Below are 22,397 nucleotides of genomic sequence, written 5' to 3'. Positions count from 1 at the left end.
CTATTAGGTTGATCCAACCACTAGTGAGGCAGAGGATGATGGTGTTGAAGATGAATACTATCTAGAGGACCTGGAGGTTGTAGTAGCTGATTACATGTTGAAAGTGGGGGTCTCCAATTTCAGAAAAGCATGGGAAAGCATGGGTGATGACTACAAATTGATAATGTTGTTCACAAATAATTGTATCATGCCAAGTTCAAATCGATGGATTAAAGAATTTTGCTACAAATGACTTTTATACCTTTTAGTATTAATTTGAAGTTAGTTGTACCAACTTTGAAATTGTTTGTTGCAAATCTACAATTGTTAAAATGGTGGTCGCTTTGATTGTTTCAATATAAGCCATCTTTAGTTATGGAGGAAACCTTGTGCATTATTTCATGGGTTTTGGCAGTGTCTTGTGACTCTTATCCAATTGCATGAAGTTTTGGCTTTATTCACCAAAATCAACTTATCAAACAAAAAAAAAATGTTAACTAAAAAATCAAATGGATGTAAAGATTTTAAGAGTACAGCAATAAGCAAGAACTTCATGCAAATGGACGTAAAAATCAAATGGACGTAAAGATTTTAAGTGCATGATTTTTACACTCCAGAAATTAGGGCCACATACAGATTGATACTTGAGTTTAATGCAATCGGGTACTGCTAACATAGTACTCGAGTTTAATGGACTCGAGTATCAATTGGCATGATGGGCATGATTTTGCACTCCAAGGGCCAATACAGATTGATACCCGAGTTTATTGGATTCGGGTACTGCTAACACAGTACTCGAGTTTCATGGACTCGAGTATCAATGGGCATGATTGCACTTAAGAAATTGGGGCCAATATATATTGATACCTGAGTTTAGTGGACTTAGGTACCACACTATACAGTACTCAAGTCCAAGAAACTTGAGTACCAAGTGGTATTTTTAAATACCCAAATGCCATGTCAGACGTGCCACGGTGGAATAGAAAATAGGAAACTCGAGTTTAGTGAACTCAAGTACTTAAAAAAGTGGTAGATCCCCATTTAGTTCCAAAGCCGTGTTTTTTTGCTACAAATTTTATGAAAGGGTGGTATTTGACCATTTTCACCAATTATTATTTGCTGTAAGAGTTGAGTGGCTATATGTTATAGGGCGTGTGTGCCTATGTGGGCAGTAAAAGACTAAAGGGTAAAGACAAATATAAGTGCATAGATAATTACACTTTGATATATAATAAATAACACTATGTGAGGGTTTGGATACACGTTTGTGTTTAATGTTTGCGTTTTCTAGCTTTTTTTTTTCCCCCCAGTGCGTGAACAGTAACATCACATGAATTCATTGTGCAAGAGACAAAATGCACTGTTCACGCACTATTCATGGGCCCCACGGCACTATTCACACATTAAAAAATTATTTTGTTACAGTGTTTTCAGTTTTCAGTTTCAACAAAAATAAGTTATATCCAAACGGACCCTATGTAAGAAAATTAGACAAGTGGTCATGGGAACTGGGTGCGGTACAGTGAGTAGTGATAGATAAAATTTTTTTATTAAATTATTAAGTTGAATTCTTAAATCTTAATAAATTAATGCTATGGACACAAGAAAAGTTCTTCTTAATAAATTACAAAGACCACTAAATTGAGTTGAATTGTTAAATAAACAAAATATATATTTGTTATTGAATTGTTGAGTTGAATATTTAATAGAGTATATATAAAATATATATATATATATATATATATTATATTCTTAGTGCAATTACAAGAACAAATAAGTTGAGTTGAATTATTAAATAAAAAAATTACAATCAAATGGGAGATCAATCGATGAATGATTGATTGATTGTGAATATTGAAAATTATATGACGAGATTAACATATAACAATTTCAAAATATAAAAATTTGTAAAAGGAAATTGTAAATTCTTTTATACTTGCATCTTTTTTGTCAATATATGAGATTTTCTTTTTATTAGATTTTGTATAATTTTCAACACATCTTCTCCCTTGTCCATCGGTGAGTGATTTCTCTAAGTTTCTTATTGACCATTTTGAAAAAAATTTGGAGCCGCAGTTGGGTTTTTTTTACACTTGGAGCCGCAGTTGGATTTCTCTAAGTGAAAATAATTACATTTGGATTTTTTTTTTTTTTTATTAATTTATCAATTAAGAAATTAGAAAGTGTAGAAAAAGAATAAAAAAATCCTCTGGTGTCATTGCCACTGCACAACAAGGGTAAAAATAAGGTCTCTGTTTCAACCATTCCAAACAGAATATGAGTGCGAAGAATTATTACAGTAAAGAAAACTACCAATATTACACGAACATTTAGAAAGAGCATGAACCACAAAATTTAGATCCCTTTTGACCCAACTAAATGAACAATGAGAGAAAAAATACATTGAATTCTAAAATATTCTGCAGAACATTTACAATAGACCAGTGAGAGTGTGGGACACTCTTTTTTGGATCATTGATGGCATCAAAGTAGATTTGAGTGTCCCCTTCTAGATAATGTCATTGAATTATTCTGGAATGAGCCACTGCAAAGCCCTTTTGTATAGTTCCCTATTAGGGCAATACAATATGGTACTTGATTTTTCGCGGTTCTCTTGGCCTGTCAATGTCCTGAAGTTTTAAGGCCTAAAAAACCTTGTTTTATTTTTTGGGCCATTCTTACTTCCCAGAATATTTCCAAGCCCAGACTAGGATGCACAGATCTTGATCATGCATTCTGCAGATGGTTTGAGTGTGGGACTTCTGGGAATTTATTTACCTATGGAATATTTCACCTAGTTACCACAAATATTATATTCCAATTGCATGATATATGATCTAATTAGGACTGGACCAGATTGTGTCCATTTTTCTTTTATCAAATAAGTACACATTCATGTTTAATATGCGAAAAGAAAAGCTTATTTAACAAACTTTCCATACATGTTGACAATTACAGAATTACTTGATTCGAAAAATAACCCAAAAACATGTTGAGGAAAATACAGTAAAAAAAGAGGGAAGAAAATCTACACTTTCTGTGAATATTTCGTGCACATAAATTTACAAATATGTATCTCTATCTCACACCTCAAGTACTCCTCAAGCAAAGGCACCCCAAAAAAAAAAAAGGAAAAGGAAATGGCACAATTACAACTAAACATATAAACTCAGAACTAAATCATGTAGAATTATTACATAACCGAAACTGGTAAGATCACCTCGGGCGAGGCATGAATAGAAGAACTACTTGCAGAAGAGTCGCGGTTCTCATATGTTGATGCTTTTTTCTTGATAAACTCTATGCAATCCGCGACAGCTTCGCTGTGGTGAGGGTCATTGGGGTAGTGACACCTTTGAATATTGTCTATGGATCCACTGGTGTTGTTTGTGTCCTTGGACATTGCAGACAACATGATCAAGCGAAACACAGCCTCGCGAAAACGCTCCAGCAAGGTCACTGGTGATAATCTCTTGCTCTTGTTGGTGCAGTTGTTATTGCCTCTCTGCAGCCTTGGGATGCATAGGCTGGTCTTCAATTTTTTGGGGCTTGCTTTAGTTTTCTGAATCTCCATCTTTGCTTTGGTCTGGTTAATGTTGGCTAACATGGGGTGGAACATTCTTTATATGAGAATCTAATAAATAAGACAAGATTATATGTTATAATATATGGGTCGTACTTTGAATGTGGGACTAGAAGTTGGCTGGTCAGTTGCTACCACATGCGCATGGTAACCGAGCCTTCAAGGATCCGGTAAAATAATGCTAACATCCATATAATAAGGCAAATATTAATAATGTGGTGTTAATTTAAACTGTAATGGAACCTAGAACCTGCAAAAATAATCATAAATTCTCAGAAATTTTGCTGGAAATGCTCCGAATCAGTAATTAGTCAACACTAATCAGAATAAGGCTATTAAGAAATAAAGAAAGTTTGGCAATTCGTTTGTTTCAGAATGTCTTTGGACAACTCAATTATCTAAAAAATATGCGTTCTCAAAATTTATATGTAAAGAATGAAAAAGTCTATGGACATAACTTTTGTACCACAACTTTAATATAGTCAACTATGAGCGGTAACTATTGATAATTGACGACATTAGAGTTAAGACAAAAGTTACGGCATGAATGTTGCACGGGCGGCACTAGCCATGGTCCAGGGGGTTCAAATGAACCCCCTAACTTGGCAAGAAAGAATATATAATATATAATATATTTATTTTATTTTGACCTTCTAAAATAAAATTTTGAACAATTTAACCCTTATTTTTTTAATCACAACTAAAATAACCTTAAATATAATCCTTTTACCAATATTTTGGCATTTTTAAACCAAAAAAAGAGAGTCCAACAACAAGTTAATTTAATCTAAAACCTTGAAAATAAAAATTAGTAACTGAATCTGAAGTGCTTTTAATTTGTTATTTGTTGAGTAGGGATTAGGGGCGTGGGACAGGCCAAGAGTGATTGAATGAAGACAAAAACAAATATTAACACAATAAAAATTTTCTCAACATCTATTTGGGAATAGTTTATCTAACTTTTTGCTTAAAATATAAAATAAATAGAAAATCATATAAGACCCGCAAATAGTAGGAAAAAAGATGAAGTAATAAGTTGGTTTACAATCACAACCCAAACACACTTAATATGGTTACAAAGAACAATAGCTGTCAAAGTTGAGTTGAATTGTTAAATATAAGAATTGTAAAGAGTTAAAACAAACTAATAGATAGAAGTATTCCGAGCAATAATAATTAAAGTTTACTTAGCAATAATAATTAATAATTTTATTTTATTTGAAAACTATGGATGATTTTCAAGATTTCATCTTAGCAATAATAATTACTATGTTCATTGTATTATGAAACTATATGCCAAATGAACTAATAGTTTATATTTTATTTTCTTGCTAGAATTATGGACAAATTTGTAATAAAGAAACATTGTAGATCACAAGATTCATTTTCTATCTAAGATTTATCTTCTTATTGAACTTCTTAGAAAAAAATCTTGGAGCCGCCACTGGAACGTTGTGAGTCTGGTGACCCTAGAAGAATTCATAAGGAATTATGGGCTTCCAAATCCTTCCCATCTAACTCGATTTGATGTGAATAGGATCCTTTCTATTTTATCCATTTACAATGAAGATTGTAATTGTCATTTTCCAAAAAAAGATAGAAGTGTACAGCAATTTTAAATGATGTGTAACAGTCTCTCTATGTCTTTTTTTTTGGGGGGGGGGGGGGGGGGAATTCTCTCTATGTCTTATAGTGCACACATATATAATGATAAATATTCAATTTCGTCATGTTATGGACTAACCTTATTCGAACAGGCGAAATATAGGCTTAGCTTCTCCTTACAATACACGCAAATTGCTTGGCACCTTCTTTCTATCCCTTTTATCCGGTATTATTAGCAAATGATCTCTTTGCCTTTCACGTTAGTGCATGTATAGCTAATATATATTATATTATTTAAGTTTAATTATATTATTAATTTTATACGGGAAACGTTAATGGTTTAAGAAATATTTTTAAAATTTTTATGAGGAAAAAAGACAATTAATCTTTTAATAGTTTTTTATGTTCTCCATGAAAATGGTTGCAAAACTTTTTTAAAATAATTAACAATTACTTTGAGAGCACTCGTTAATATGACCAAGGTTGTCAAAATCAGGATCCTACGTAGGATCGTTGAAAGTAGGTGGGATCGGATCGTGAATCGTAAGATCCTAAATATTTTTAGTTTTAAAGCAAAAAACGCATTGATAATGACTTTGTATGTTGAATAATCACGTAAATTATAAATTCATCCATAAAAAAAAAAAAAAAAAAAAAAAAAACCTAAGATTTGCGTCATATGATGTAATTTGCATGTCATACATTGCTAAATCTATACTAACGAAACAAATATATTTAAGTTTTGACCCAATGTTTCTAAAAAGTTCAATAAATGTTTAATTACTTTGTATGTTGAATAATCACATAAATTATAAATTCATCCATAAAAAAAATAAAAATAAAAAAAATATATAAAAAAAAACTATGATTTGCGTCATATGATGTAATTTGCATGTCATACATTGCTAAATCTATACTAACGAAACAAATATATTTAAGTTTTGACCCAATGTTTCTAAAAAGTTCATTAAATGTTTAATTAGCAACCAAATACCAAAATATTTATCAAAACATATGGAAAATATTTTTCAAGTTCTAAGTTCCAAGTTTGAAATCCAAAATAAATTAGCAAATGGAAACTAGCTAACTACAATATGAAATTCAAAAGCAAGATGAATATTAAGGTGAAGTGAACATTTAATTATTCTCATTCTAAGGTTCCTATAACTACCGTCCTAAATTCCTAATCATCATCATCCATTTCATCATCTATGTAGACATTATATATTTGTATACAAGAGCTGTAAAAGACATCAAGATACAATTTCACACTCAACTATTCAAGTTATACCACTCAACAACAATTAAAAAGTATGCTAAAAAAAAAAATCAATCAATCAATATACAAATACAAGCATAGCTGATAAAATTATATTATAAAAAATATTTTAGTAATATTATAACACAAATTAGTATATTGATCAAACAAATTTAATGACATTATAGCTTAAAAGACAGCAAAGCCAACATCAAATTCTTCATATAGAAATGATGAAGCATTCCTTCATTTTGATTACAAGTGAACTAGAAACTAGAAAACATTTGCTTAGGTTACATAATTTTTAAAAATAAAAATAAAAAGTCATACCATCACAACATGAAAAAATAAAAACTTCAAAGTTTCATCAAAACCAAAAAATTATCCCATAAAAAATAAAAATAAAAAACCAAAAATTTATGTTTTTGGTAGGATCGGTAGGATCTTATACGATCCTACGCGATCCTACGTATGATCCTACCATTTTTACGATCCTAGTGCGATCCTAAACGTTTTGATGAGATGAGATCATAAAATTGTGCGATCTTACGATCCAGATCGCGATTTTGACAACTATGAATATGACCCTAATTTATATTACTGTCATATTTGTAATTGATATTTTTGATAGCTTTTTATATTCTCCATTAAAGTAGTGACAAAAATTTCTTAAAATGATTAATAATTGTCCTAAGAACACTCGTTAACATGAACTTAATTTATATTACTATTATATATGCAATTGAAATAGTTCCACAGCCTTATACAGATATCGATTATCAAAATTATGATCTAGCTTTGGCTTATATCATCATAATTATTCATAAGCATTCTGGGCTTACCAATGTCCATGTGCATGAATATCAACAAAGTTTACTTACATTCCTATAAAGTATGAATGATACCTGGAGTGCTGTGGAGAGTTTTACCATTGTGAATTTGGTTTTATGTTTCCGGCTGGAAATAACAAATGGTAAGGCTAGCCTTAGTTACGTTTTGCAAAACATACTTCTAGACTATGGTCCTCTACACTAATCTTATAAGCTTGTCTAAGACTTGGTCCTCAACATTATATATCTTTTATTTCAAAATTTATTATTTTAATTGAAAACAAAGAACTAATAAGAAAAACTTTCTTGATGTGCTTACTTCATAAGCAAGACAAATATACGAAAATTCAGCTATTATCCAAGTCATTTATGTACTTTTCTCATATTAATTTATGGCATTTTTTTCCATTGGTAAGAGCAGGGAAAATTGTGAATTCTCTGATTGTTGGAAATGACAAACTAAGTTTAAAGAGAAACTGCAAGTGAAGACATATCCATGTAAATTATTGTACTTTCCTGATGATATTCCTCCAAATTTAAGCAGAAAAATTAAATTGTAACAATTCCATTGCTGACTAAGAGGCATTACTTAACAGGGGGAAAAATGACAAGGAAGAAGTGTTCAACTCAACAAATAGTTCTAATTTATAAGCATGTGAGAATTAGACTTTGGCATAATTATATGATGGGTCATTAATAAATTCAATTATATGACTTATAAATTGATTAATTTAATTATATGGTTAAATTTAGTTGGGAAACCTATTATACGGCACCTAAATAACTATACATATGATTTATTTTGGTTTATCTAAAAGTCTCCAAAAAAAAACTCTTAAAAGAATAAAGATATTAGTCAAAAAAGTCCAATTAAACTGACGAATTTTGGTGCGCACCTTCTAAGCAGAGAGATCATGATTCATGATGGTACAAAATTGACAAGGAATCTGCTAGGCGTGAAAAAACAAAAACAATAAGTTTTGACGAATTGAAACACAAAAAACTGCAGAGAGAGAGATGAAGAAATTATATTCTTATTTCAATGAAATGTGTAAACTACATTCAGTACCAAATTTAAAAAGAAAGAAAACAAATGTGAAACAAAATAAGGAAAAAAAATCAACAAACAAACCATGATTTATTTTAGCAACCACCATCACCCTGGTGATATACCACAGACAACAACACTTTGTCACCCCTAGTCCTAGAGACAGAAGTCCTTGCGCACAAATATCCTCCAATATAGAAGACCATTCACCATCCTGATCACGTGGTCAAGGAATGAAACGTTGTATATCATCATTTTTTCTTTTCTTTTTTTTCTCTCTTTTGCTTTTGAACATGCTAGAAATTGGTTGCATAAGTTGGGTTTATATAGGCTTCAGCAAATGTGAGAATATTTATTACTCAAATTTTCAAATATTACAATTCATATTATGACAATCTATATTATGCTATATTGCTATGATATTGTTTCCATACTAAGCAAACGTAGGGAGTACACAAACCTTTAGCATTCACAATGTCCTTCTATATATTGTAGGTGCAAGATGAACATGAATTTCACTTCTTTTTTTTTTTAATTTATAAAATAGCAAATAAGCAAATATAACAATTATATTCACAGTTGGCTTTTTTATTCTAGAAAACTAATTGCAAATGTGTCCAAGGTTCCTTTGTATTTATAATTGTCCCTGATTTTTCATGTTAAAATCTTGCCAATTCAAGCAAAACCCCGTGAACAAGTAACAAAAGCTTCTAATTAGAACCTACTAGATATTAGGACAGTATGGATGGCAATGGGGCGGGGCGGGGCGGGGCCGAAGGATGGGATCTTCACCCCCGCCCCGCATGGATTTTTCTTGCCCCATCCCCGCCCCGCCCCGCATGACAGGGAAAATTTCTTGCCCCATCCCCGCCCCTTAAGGCCCCACGAAGACCCGCGAAGCTCCGCCCTACACTGTAAAACTCTATTTCTTGTTAATTTTCCCTACAACTATTACCATTTTTTCAAATAAAATGACATGTTTCAATGATAAAAATATACTTGAAATTATAAATAAATTTATTCTATCGAATCAAACTAATTTTTAGCAAATACTAAATAATATTATCTAAATATTTAACAAGATAATATCACAACAAAAATCTCATAGTATGACACAATAAAATAATCCAAACTCCTAATACATAACAAAATAAAAATTGCCTAGTTCTTCAAAAAGAATCTCCACTTAAATAAATTAAGATGATGATATTTTTGTTTAAATAGTAAGGTTTTAGGGTATGAAAAAATTACCTTTTAACCTTTATTAATGCAGGGCGAGGCGAGGATGGGGCGGGGTGGGTCTAAAAAATGTAAACCCATCCCCGCCCCGCCCCATGGTGCGAGTCTAAAATCTTGCCCCATCCCCAACCCACCACCTTTGCAGGGTAGGGAAAACCCACACGGGACGAAGCGGGGAGGGGCGGGTCAAGCGGGGCGGGGCAAAATTGTCATCCCTAGGACAGAGATGCCAATATACCTTCAAGTTCCAATCACCGCCAGTGATTTTTTTTTGGCTATTATTAGAAAATTGTAATTACAATTTTCCCAATTGCTGTAAATTTCGTAGGCCACTAAATAGAAATTAATATCGTCAGACTATAAAAATTAAAGGCCATGAATGCTTGGCATCTCAAAAATTCAGAAGAGAAGTATTAGGAAAAATCCTAAAGTCCATTACACCCCTAAACTCATACTCTTATATGTTATCAATTTTAAATGATTGATTCATTTGTTTTTACAATTTATGTGAATTTTTGTTGCTTTTAGTTAACAGAGAATCTTTGAGGATATGTATTGAAACAATTTAAATTTTTTATGGTTTTAATTTTTTTTTTTTTTAAACTTTTAAAATACTCCCATGCATTAAAATGATTTAAAAATTTGATGGTCTTAATAAAAATGATACGTACACTAAGAAAATATTGAATAATATAATAATTAAATTGAATAATAAAAACAAAAGAACAAAGATTACTTCAAGATACATGGTGAAAAGCACATTGTATAAGACCAAATTTTATTTTTAAAAATTACAATATATTATAAAATGATATAAACAAATAATGAAATATTTTTGAATTTCTTGAAACTTTTAATAATTGAATTTTAATTGAGATAGTACTTTAATTCTCTAAAACTTCAATAATAATAATATACCACTAAGGGTAAAATACCTTAATAATCTCCATTGGACTTACAGTGAGTAACATGACGAAATTATGTCATACTGTAACACTTTTACAGAAAGTTACATAGTGCAAGCACAACGTGTAAGACTTGAATTTTCTTATTAAAATAAAAAAATTATGGTAAAATATTAAAATGGTATAAAATAGTTTATAAAACTTCTTTTAAATGTTATAAACTCTTGCCAGTAAAATTTTAATAAGAATAGTATTTTAATTTTAATTTTTTTGAAATTTTAACATTAGAATTTTAGTTAGTAACTATGTTAATTATTTAATGTACTTATATGCTTTGCATGACATAAGGGGTAAAAAAGAGAGAACAAAATGAAATGGTGTCTACTTGGTGCAATCACAAATGGTAGGACATAATTTTTATTACATCATACATGATATGATATGATATGATTTAAACATGAACTTATATAGTATTTTATTTAATTTTGAATATATTTTCTTTGACAATCAGTGTGTGAAGGAGATTCGATTCTAGATGCTACACTTGCTCTTACAATTTTAGAATTTAAATTGAAAAGACTCCAAACTGGGAGGAATTATGTAGTTTTCCAGAGTCTTTGATGAAGTTATAAAGGGTAGTTACTTGACGCAAGAAGAATATAACCACTTGTCACAAACAGAAAATAACCACTTGATTGCAACCATGACTTCAAGTACAAGTAGTATGATGCACAGATTAATTATAAATTATTATATAAATTTTATTTTTTATAAGTTGGTAGGTTCAATAATGGGAAAATGGGGTTTCAAACCTTGATTTTCCTTATAAATGATAACAATCAATATTACTGAGCTATCTTACCAAGAGTTATATATAAATTATATTAAAAAAAAAAAAAAAAAAAAAAAAAACACTAGCGTACTAAGAGTCCGTTTGGGTACAGTTTATTTGTTAAAATTGAATTTTTTTACTGAAAATACTGTAAATAAAGATAAAAAGTAGCTGAAATAGTACAGTGAGACTCATAAATAGTTCCAGAAAGTGCACTGAGACTCATAAATAATAGTAAAAATAAGCTGAAAAATAACATAAATAAGTTAAACAATAAAAAAGCTAGTTTTTTAAGCCAATACCAATCTAACCTAAGTGTGCGTTTGGATATCGCTTATTTGCTGAAAATTGAAAATAATAAAAAATTAATTTTCGGTTACTGTTCATTAATGAACAATGCAAGAGGCGCTGGACTTAAAAAAAAAAAAAAACGCAGACATGATGAACGCAGATGCCAATCCAAACAGAGCTTAAGGGCTCATTTGGTACGTGTGTTTAAATAACAATTTTCAATTTTTTTAGAAATACGTGTGGGTGAAAAAGTGTGTGAAAATATGTGTAATATTGTTTAAAAACTGAAAACATGTGTTTGAACTCCTGTACCAAACAGGGCAGTTTGTCAATGTTGTACTATGGCTCACATGGTTACACGTGCAATTGTGCATGGTTAATTATTTGGCGGAAATCACATTTTCGTCCTTACATTTTCAAGCGATTTCCACTTTGGTCCCTAGATTTTATTTTTACCGTTTTTCGTCCCTATCCTGAAAAATGTTTCCCGTTTTGGTTCCTGTCGTTATATCAGAGACGGAAAATGTACATGTGGCAAACGGCAGAATTAAAAAAATATTAAAAATATTTTATTTTATTTTGAAATAAAATTTTAGTTGTCAATAATTTTAAAATAAAAATATTAAAAATTTTAGTTAAAAATAATTGTTTTTCATGTTCTTCCCCCAAGAACATGGTTGCCCAAAAAATAAAAAATTCAATATTTTCTTCTCTTTTATTTCATTTTCTTAGCATCTAAACAGGCAAAAACACATACAAAATCATGATCAAACTCAAATACTCTAACACAATCAACTAACAAAACCCAAAACACATCATTCACTCTCTTTCACGGGAGGTGGAGCCGATTCAAACATCTTCTGCTGCATAGCCAGAGAAAGAGAAGAATACAAAGGCACTACTTTAACAGGTCCCACGCCAATTCAAAGAAGCCCCAGCCATCGCACACATCCTAGCACCACTGAAACAACCAACCCACACCGATTCAAAGAAGCTCCAGCCACTAAAACAACATAGCACCACTGAAAACCCACACCGATTCAAAGTCGAACAAGCCCCAACCACCGAAACTAACCCAGCAACACCGAAATCAAGCTAAACCACACCGATTCAAGCAAGTCCTAGCCACCGAAACTAACTCAGCACCACCGAAATCAAGCTAGACCACCACTGATTCAAACCCAAAATCACTGAATCAACATCTATTAAAAACCACAATTTCAAACCCAAAACACAACAAATCGGAACCAAAGCAACCCACAACAGTAAATAAACCGCTGTCTACCAGATTCAAACCCACGACGGTAAGGGTGATGGTGATTTATGTGAGAGAGAGAGAGAGAGAGAGAAAGCCTCCCAGGAACTTTCATAAGTGGCGCATCAAAATAACTCTAAAATTTTTCAACCTCAAGAGTAGCACTCATTACAACTAGTTTCAGATCAGGTCTATTTGTCAACACTTGCTTCAGAGTCCAAACAGAACATCAGTTGCCAACGTTCTTTCTGAGATCTGATCTTCTCTCTCTCAACCCAGATGGTCACCGTGGTTTGATCTGACTAGCTCATAATTGTGTTTTGGTGTATTTTATTGATGAGGATTGGCTTTGAGTGTTGGTATTTTATTTTTGATCTGACTATGTTTTTTTTTTTTCTGGGCAATCATGTTCTTGGGGGAAGAACATGAAGAACTTATTTTTAATATTTTTTTAATTCTGTCGTTTGCCACGTGTGCATTTTCCATCTCTGATGTAACGGCAGGGACCAAAACGAGAAACGTTTTTCAGAATAGGGACTAAAAACGGTAAAAATAAAATCTAGGGACCAAAGTAGGAATCGCCTGAAAATATAGGGACGAAAATGTGATTTCTGCCTAATTATTTTTAATGCACTAATTTTTGCTTTAACCAAATTATTCAATTCTGCGGACTTACCGACCATTAAAAAAAAAACTAGTTATCGTTTTTCTCCGCGTGTTGTACTTGTATCCAAAAAATAATAAAAAATCTCTCAGGGTTCGTTTGGATAGAACTTATTTTGCTGAAACTAAAAACTGAAAATACTGTAGCAAAATAATTTTTAAATGTGTAAATAGTGCCGTGAGACCCATTTTTAATAAAAAAGTGATTGAAAATTGGAGTTTGTGGGCCTCATGAACAGTGCATGGATGCACTGTTCACGGGAGAAAAGTCAAAATCTGCGGCTAGGGAAAAAAAAAAAAAAAAAGAGAGAGAAAACGCGCAAATAAGAAAACGCAGATGCGTAACGTGGATCCAAACCCCACCTCAATGCAACAAACATAAAATGTTTTTCTTCCACTTTATTTTAGCTTGCACTTGGATAGAGACGTGAAATATGCAGGTAGTGATCACTATTAAATATTAATTAGGATATGTGAAATATACATATAGACATAGTGATCACTATTAACCACATTTTTTAAGGTTGCACTAAGATAAAGATATATGAAATATGAATGTGGTGATCACTATTACCTAAAATTAAACAAAATATACATAAAATAAATATATTGGGTGTGTGAGTGAAGTCTCATATTAAATAATGATGATAATAATGTATGATTAATATAACATAATTGAATACATACCACTGGGCGAGGCCTTTTGGATTAAAATATGTCTTTATATATTATATTAACTAGTGTTTAACCTGCACAATGCACGAGATTATTTTATGTATGAGAAGACAATAAATTTAACATAAGACACTCTTTTATGTTGTTTGTACGTATACTATCTATCAAATACAATGAAAGAGATAGCAAAGAAAAAACCAATTCTAGAGAACTAAACAACATTGATTATTAAGCATATAACATGGGAAAAAATTAATTATGATAAAATATTTAAAATCCTTTAATTATAGGTATAAAATCTAAGAATTATAAAGAATTTCTATTAGTATGGTATTACAATTTTCACTTATTGCTAAAATCCACTGCTATCATAATCTAATAATATAAACATGATACGATAAAAATCCTAAGATAACTCTATAAAACAGCTAAACAAAATCATGATATCATAAAAATTTTAGTAATAAGTTAGTCTTGTTCCTCTTCAAAGATTTTTCTTATTCAATGTTAGGTTTGGGTCTAATTGGGTTTTTAGTTAAAACCCAATTATTACTTGAGTTTACTAGGTTTAATTGGTTAGTGTCTATTTGACCCAAGTAATAATTAGGTAGGTTTGTGATCAATTAGAGTGAGTCGGTTTGGGTGGTTAAATGAGTTTGGGCTTATTTTGCCGCCCCTACTAATAGATAATGAATCTCAATGAAATACACTTCAACTAATCCATCTTCTCGACAAATGACTATACTACTCTCATATTTTATTATTCCCCACAAAAAAAAAAAAAAAAAAAAACCTCTCATCTTTTATACCTATACTTTTATATTAAAGACACAACAAATGAGACATCCTCTCATCCTTTATACGACTATGCTATCTAAAGACACAACAAATGCGTATGCTAGCTAGTCCCCTACCATAAGAACAAGAAATTCTCTCATCCTTTATACCTATACTTTTATTAAAGACACAAAAAATGACTATGCTTGCTAGTTTAGAGTCCAAATCATCTATCCCATTTTTGCTGTCTTACTCTATACTCCATCAATAGAAACTTGCCACATGTCCACCTATTTAAATTAAATCTAATTTTCCAACTTTACTCATTTCAGTTTTTTAAATAAATGAAATATAAACTCAAATAACCCTAGCCACCCTAGCAGCCTATCCCCACTGACCACGACCACCACCAGCCTTCGTTGATGGGGAATTGGAAGAGGCAGACCCACACATTCATGATAAACTTCTCTCCTATACATATCAGCAATACTTCTGATTGATGAAGTCCTAAGTGAGTGATGGGTAGTTGTTGACTTTAGCCTTGAAGCTAGGGAGTGCATAAAGATCAACGCGCCCAAACTTGTCCTTCTTCACTGAGCCATATAGTGAACATGCAAGGCGGTGCAATTTCTAAGAACACCACCAAAATATGGGTCAAGTTTCCAAGCCAAAACCGCATGGCTGTGTGCCTTTTTGTAATTCCCCAAAACCCATTCCTCCTACGCCATTGTCAATAGTACCTTCGTCGATGTTGCTTCTAGATCTGTTGGCCGATGGTGGGGATCGAGCTTTAGTGGTTTCCATGACCGACAATGATGAGGGTGTCGTCTACTGGTACCAGCCAAGTTTTGGTGGTGGTGGTAGGGAGGTGTTTGGGTTTTATTATTATTATTATAATAGGAGTTTGGGTTTTCTTTGGGTCACTGGCCGGAAGTGGTGGATGGTTGGTTGAAGGTGGTGGTTGGATATTGATGCTGACAAAGGCAAGTGGTGGTTGCTGGTAAGGATGGGATGGTGTGGGTGGTTAGGGTTATTTGAGTTTTTTTTTTTTTTTTTTTTTTTTTTAAATTTTGAAATAAGTAAAGTTGGAAAATTAGATTTAATTTAAATAGGTGGACATATGGCAAATTTCTATTGGTGGAGTATAGAGTGAGACAGGAAGAATGGGACAGATGATTTGGACTTGCTAGTTCACTCCCATATTTTATTAATGCTATTTTTGGAAGTTTGGAGGGAGAGGAGAGTAGAGGAGAGTAGTGGAGAGGAGAATAGAGGAGAATGGTTACCCTTTATCTTATTTGAATGTTTTTAAAATTAAGGAGAAGGGAATAATTAGTCTTTTATTTGATTGGGATTTTTAAAAAATTAGGATGAGAAGGAGAGGAAATGATTAAATATATTTAAATAAGCAAATTTACCCCTATTTGAAAATGGACTTGCAACATTGATCTATGATTAAAATGATTAATTTGTTAGATTAAATAATTATGACTATAACGTGTAATATTTTTAGGAATTAATTATAGAATACAACTTCTCAAACATGGATCACTAGCTTTGTTGTTCAAGTAATTGTCTCAAGTGGTTTTAACTCTCTATTAAAAGCACACTGTAAAATTTAAAAAACCTCATTTTTTTTTTTTTTCAATTCTAAAAAAATCCATCCTTAACTGATAATAATTAAAGTAAGAAAAAATGTTTGGTTTGTTTGTTTACTCAAAAAATCAACAAAATATTTTATGTTGAGTGTTTCTTTCATTTATAATTTTTTTTTTTTTTTTTGCTCATATCATGAATTTAATTTTTCTTAATGTAGAAAAGAAAATATTTTCCTAAGTCCATTCTAATTAACAACCTACAATATAGATATTTGAGGGTGTGAGAAAGAAGAGTGAAAGAGCATAAGAGAGAGGGGCAAAGAGCATAGCGTGAGAGAGAAGAGAAAGAGGCAGAGAGTAGCATGAGAGAGAGAAGAAAGAGGCAGAGAATAGCAGGAGAGAGAGGAGAGAGCGTGAAAGAGAATGATTTGTGCAAGTGTATATTTTGTAATTGTTATAAATGATGAAGGGTAAAATAAATAATTCAAAATGTTTAATTAGGTCCAAAATTACTCACCTCTACTCTCACTCCAAATCTCTACAATTTGGGGAATTAAAAATATGGGGTTAGAAACCCTCCAAATCTCTCCTCCTCCTCCCTTGAAAAAAATCCAAACAGGGTAAATTAAATTATTCTCCCTCCCTTTAATCTACTCCCCTCAATTCAAACAAAGCATAAAGACATAACAAATTACCAAAAAAAAAAAAAGTCATCCTCTCATCCTTTATGCCTATACTTGTATTAAAAACACAACAAATGACTATGCTAACTAGTACCCTTCAATATTTTATTAAAGACTCAACAAATAACTATCCTAGCTAGTCCCCTTCCCCACAAAAAAAAAAAAAAAAAAAAAAAAAAAAAAAAAAAAAAAATCCCATCCTTTATACCTATACTAAAAATTGGGCAAAGTTTTTGGTATTTCTACAAAATATGAGGGAACAAGAAAATAAAAGGAAAATGTTAACAAATGCCTTAAAAGCATTCCCATTAAGGATGCGAAAAATGGTATATGCTAAATTTTACCATCAACACACAAAAAAAGCCACTGCATCAAAGATTTCAAATGGTAAAATTTTTGACACACAGCTACAGTGAGCTGTTATCAATAAACTGTAGCATAAATCTTAAACGAAAAAATTATATTTTATTCCAACGGTCACTTTTCCCTTTCTTCTTTTATTTTTCTCTTCTTTCTTCTCTCTCCTCTCTCACTTTCCTCTTCTCTCTTTCCTCGTAGCTTCTGTTTCTCTCAATTTCACAGTTTGAGCTCCTCCCCTCCAAGGTTCGTCGGTCAGAACTTCAAAACCTAAATGCCACTGGAGAATAAATCCTCTTCGCCTTCGGAGTGTTGCCATCGATATGGAGGTAGAGCTTGACGATGGGGTGATTGGGTTTGTGGGTCTGGGTTCACGGGTCTTTGACCAGCGTGGGCATCAGCGTTGAGGGTAGATTGGCGTGGGTCATCGGTTAAGAGTTCGACGTGGGTCATCAAGTTGATGTGCTTTTGGTCTCTCTCGATGGTTGTTTTTCTTTTTCCTTTTCCGATTTTGGTGGTGATGAGGTTGTGGGTTTGTGATTTGGTTGTGATTTTGGAGGGTTGTTTTTCCTTTTCTTTTTCCAGTTGTTAGTGGCGAATGGTGATAAGGTTGTGGGTTTGGATTTGTGAATTGGTTATGATTTTGGTGGTTGGTGGTCATGGTTGTGGGTGGTGGTGACAATGGCAGTTGTTGTAGCTGTGGTGGCACCAGCGGGTGGTTTTATTTATTTTTTTGTTTTCGATGGTGGTGGCCGGCAGCAGCTAGCCGTGGGTGTGGGTTTGCAAAGAAAGTGGTGGTTTTCAGAGAAAGGGAGAAACATATAATAAAAAAAACAATATTTAAATGAAGTGCTAAAAGCATTGGTTTAGGAACTATTTTTAGAAACATATTACAGGAAAATAATAAAGTAATTAATTTTTCTGAAAGCTTTTTATATTTCTCATGAAAGTAGTGTTAAAACTTTCATAATATGGTTAATTAACAATTGTTTTAAGGACACCCATTAACATGATTCAAAAAAAAAAAAAAGGAACAACAAAGGAGAGAGAAGTATGCAACAAGAAGAAGTACATTGTGGAATATAGAGATCTCTGATTATTTCCTTTCAATCAAATTACTTAGTAAAATCTTCCCAAAAAAAAAAAAGACTAGGTAAAAACAAAAAATAATATTTTTCTATAGACTATAATTCTTTTGTATACTAACATGACAAGCTTAAATCGCTTTAACGTAGCAAAAATGCTCCATACTCCAACTCAAATAACATCTGTGAATGAAATTTGTTTAGAATTTTGCTTATTCAGGGAGACTCACCTTCGTGGGCTCCCTTCTTTTTTGAAAAAAGCCATCCTATAAGTGGTATTAATGGCTTCTTCTTCTTTGTCTTCTTAACAGAAGGAGATCTCTCTGGTACTTCATCTTTATTGATAATAACTTGAGCCAATGAAGGAGGGCTGGCAAACTTCACGTATCTCTTTTTTTGAAACTCCTTTGCTTCTTCATTTTGTATATTGATGTCCACTTTTGTTGCATTTTCAATGAATTTGAGGTCTTCGAGGTTAGGATCAACTGGCTCTTTTTGGAATTCTAATGTCTTCAACTCTTGTAGCTCTTTCTTTGATTGCTCAAGCTCTTCTCTAAGAGAATTTATGCAATTTGCCATTAAGCTACCTTCTTCTTTGGCTTTTTGAAGGCTTTGCTTTGTTTCTTCAAGCTCAGCTGTTAAGGCCCCAATTCTGGATTGAGCTTGCCCAGTTTCACGTGCTCCAGCTTGCATCTAAAAGAGTAATGTACATTAAAGTGCAAAGTGCATATTTTTCATTTTGAAGAATGATACTTCAAATTTTCAGTCCCCCCTTTTCACTCTAAACATTCATCCCATTCATAATATTCACAACAATCAATTTGCTCTGATTGACACATCAATTTGAAAGAATAATATCAATGTGCCACATGCTGTCTAAATCGAATGTTAAATGAGATAAAACTTGAGTATAATTATGAAATTACATTCATCACTCATCAGTTGCAATAAAAAATACAATTCCCACTAATTTAACTGTCAATTTAGAGTATCTAGGATATATCGATACAATTATTTCCAATTTAGGTATCAATCAAGTAAATTAATAGTTTAAAGGGATATTGTAAATTATATAAAAGTTTAAAGTAGTAAAGTGTAATTTGACCTATGTATGTATTATTATAAATTTAACACAGTTTCCTTATTTCAATTTAAAAACGAGTTATGTTTCTCAAAAAAAAAAAAAAAATTTAAAAGAGAGTTAAAAGGCACAAGTAGTCCAATTCTCATCTTTGATCTCAAAGTTACTAATGAAAGGAAGAGACCAGAAAAGTTTGTTTCCGATCCATCTAAGGTTGGTTTTTACTTTGTGAATTTCCTTTCATCTAGAGGAGATTTCCACTTTGTGAGACAGTGAGTGCGAATTTAAGACCTCTTTTATTGAATGGTGATAGCATTCTAAGCACGTCACTAGCTAAAACATTTTTATTTTTTTTTGTAATTCCTTTTGTAGGGTATATATTCTATAGAATCATGTTTTTATGTTCAAAATGTAGCTTCTTTCACTTGCTTCACAATGTGATTGCAAGGAGAAATCATTAACGCATGGAAGGGGCCCATTTTTCAAAACCACTTTTAATTATTTTATTTTTGATTGGGGTAAGGCAGAATGTTTTTCATTTTGCTTGAAAAGTAAGTGAAATTTTTTAGATTTTATGATATATGATTAAAATAATATCACGAAGAAAATGTTCCTGATTGGCTGATTCAATTAATTTTATAGATTTGATCATAAATATTAATTAAATACTATCTTTCATATAAAATTGAAATTAGTTATATATGTGTAATTGAAAATTTTATAAATTTATATAAAAATTTGAATTTAAATTGAGTATTTATATGATATGTGTAATATAACATTTAGCTCTATTCACGTTTTATGAGATAATTTTTTGCTTGATTAAATCTTTTGACCTCTTATTTGAATTTTTACTTCAAATAATAACTTCAATTACCGCACTAAAAACCTTGTGAAATACATTAGATGCCTAGCATATTGGAGTACAACAATTATTAGACCCACAAGTAATAAAATAATATACTAACCAAGAATCGTTTTAGAAAATTATCATTTCAATCAATCTCTTAAAAAATTCAACTCTTCGTAATTGACATATTTGTGAATTTGCATTACTTCCTACTCCAAATATCAACAAAATACTAGAAAATAAGGGGAAATCAATAAATATATTAAAGAAAAAAAAATTGATTACTCAATAAAATTACAAAAACTAAGCATATTGAACACATACAACAAAACCTAAAATTCGCTAAACAACATTTTAATACTTATACAAAATATGTATTTTATTTTGGATTTCACAAAAAAAAGAAAAGAAAAGTTTAGCCTCATGCCTTGAATATAATTTTATACGTAACTACTAAGTTTTTTAAAAGTCTAATTTGCTTCACCCTCCCTTAAAAGTTATCATGACATTTGAGTGGAGCTTGTAGTGTACTTTTATATTATAACCTCTTTCATTCTCCCTTGAATGTGTGCATATTTATTTCTTAAAAAATAAAGTTTTTTCAAAGGATCCAATGGATAATGATAAGTACAGCAACATATAGCATCATAATTTATAGCAACTAATTCAAATAAAAATATCAATAACTTCTGTTTATTTTTCTCTAAAAAAATTAACTTCTGTTTATATTTAGAATTTCAAACTCTTTATGTTTATCTAAAACGCTTCATATGTACAAATGAGTTCAATCAAATAAATTCAAAGGACCTTCACTGTATATTTTGGTAAGGCAGTACAAAATCAATACACTTTATTATCTGACTTTACATTTGGAGATGAATTTATAGTTTTTGAAGGGTCAAGCTCCTAATTAAAAGTTTTAATTTCAATAAATAATTCATTCATATAGATTACTAAAACAAATATTAGAGGAGGAGATGAGTAGAGCGGACCTCTTTGAGCTTGTTGGCGTAGATTTCCCCAGCTAAAACTCTTTCCCCGAACAACATTACTGCTTCTTTAACTGACTTGAAAGGCGCTCGCGTGTCAATCTCTGCTCGTCCCATGACCACTACTCCACTCTCTTCGCTATGATCCATTTTTTAGCACTCCACTCTCTTCGCTATGAATGAATGAAGTAGCAGTGATAAGGTTCTCCTTTTAATAGTGTACAACAGAGTTACTAAAAGTTAAGATTATGAGCTAGCTCGACTTAGTGGTCGTTGCTAATGGGGGCTGGTGTGGTTTTTCTTAATTTGCTTGCTTAATCAAAACATGGGGCTTCGTTATCTTCGCGTCCACTTCACTAGAATGCTGTTAATTGAAGTTGACATGAGTTGTTGGAACTATCTTGATTCCGTTAGTTCTATGTGAAAGCACCCCGTGGCTTGATTAAGACTTGCCTACTTTGTAGTGGACACTCACCCCATGCCCATGGGCTCCATCACAGCTCAAGTGGGGCTCAGCTTCGTGATTATCGTGTCAAGAACTGTGAACATAGGTCCGACCTCATTTGTTTTGGGTTATATCAAATTAGTAGGCCCAAATCAATGAAGGCTCAAAAAGGTCTCAACGGCAACAAGGTTTGTCATAACAACAGCCCAATCAACAGACCCAACATCATTTCGGAAGGCTCAATCAGCAGCCCAACCTTGCAAAGGAGTATCTATCACAATTTGAGGGATTGAGGTCGGGCACAATAGTTCTCAATGACTGAGATTGTGAGATAAAAAAAAGTAACTTTCAATCTTAACCGTTGAACAA

At 31.9% G+C, this 22,397-nt stretch overlaps 1 protein-coding gene across 1 annotated transcript; it reads right to left on the bottom strand.

Moving 5' to 3' along the window:
- Positions 1-18,732: 18,732 nt before the first annotated feature.
- Positions 18,733-21,849, bottom strand: LOC126733221 (WEB family protein At3g51220-like). The gene is made up of 2 exons (XM_050436435.1): positions 21,587-21,849; positions 18,733-19,356 (listed from the first exon to the last, which is right to left on the bottom strand). The coding sequence occupies exons 1-2, from the start codon at positions 21,731-21,733 to the stop codon at positions 18,880-18,882; spliced, it is 624 nt and encodes a 207-aa protein (XP_050292392.1). The 5' UTR covers positions 21,734-21,849; the 3' UTR covers positions 18,733-18,879.
- Between the last annotated feature and the right edge of the window lie 548 nt (positions 21,850-22,397).

The sequence above is a fragment of the Quercus robur genome, chromosome 6, assembly GCF_932294415.1.
Source record: "Quercus robur chromosome 6, dhQueRobu3.1, whole genome shotgun sequence".
Taxonomy (NCBI): Eukaryota; Viridiplantae; Streptophyta; class Magnoliopsida; order Fagales; family Fagaceae; genus Quercus; species Quercus robur.
Note: the sequence above shows the minus strand (reverse complement) of the source record. Positions and strands in the feature narration are given on the sequence as shown.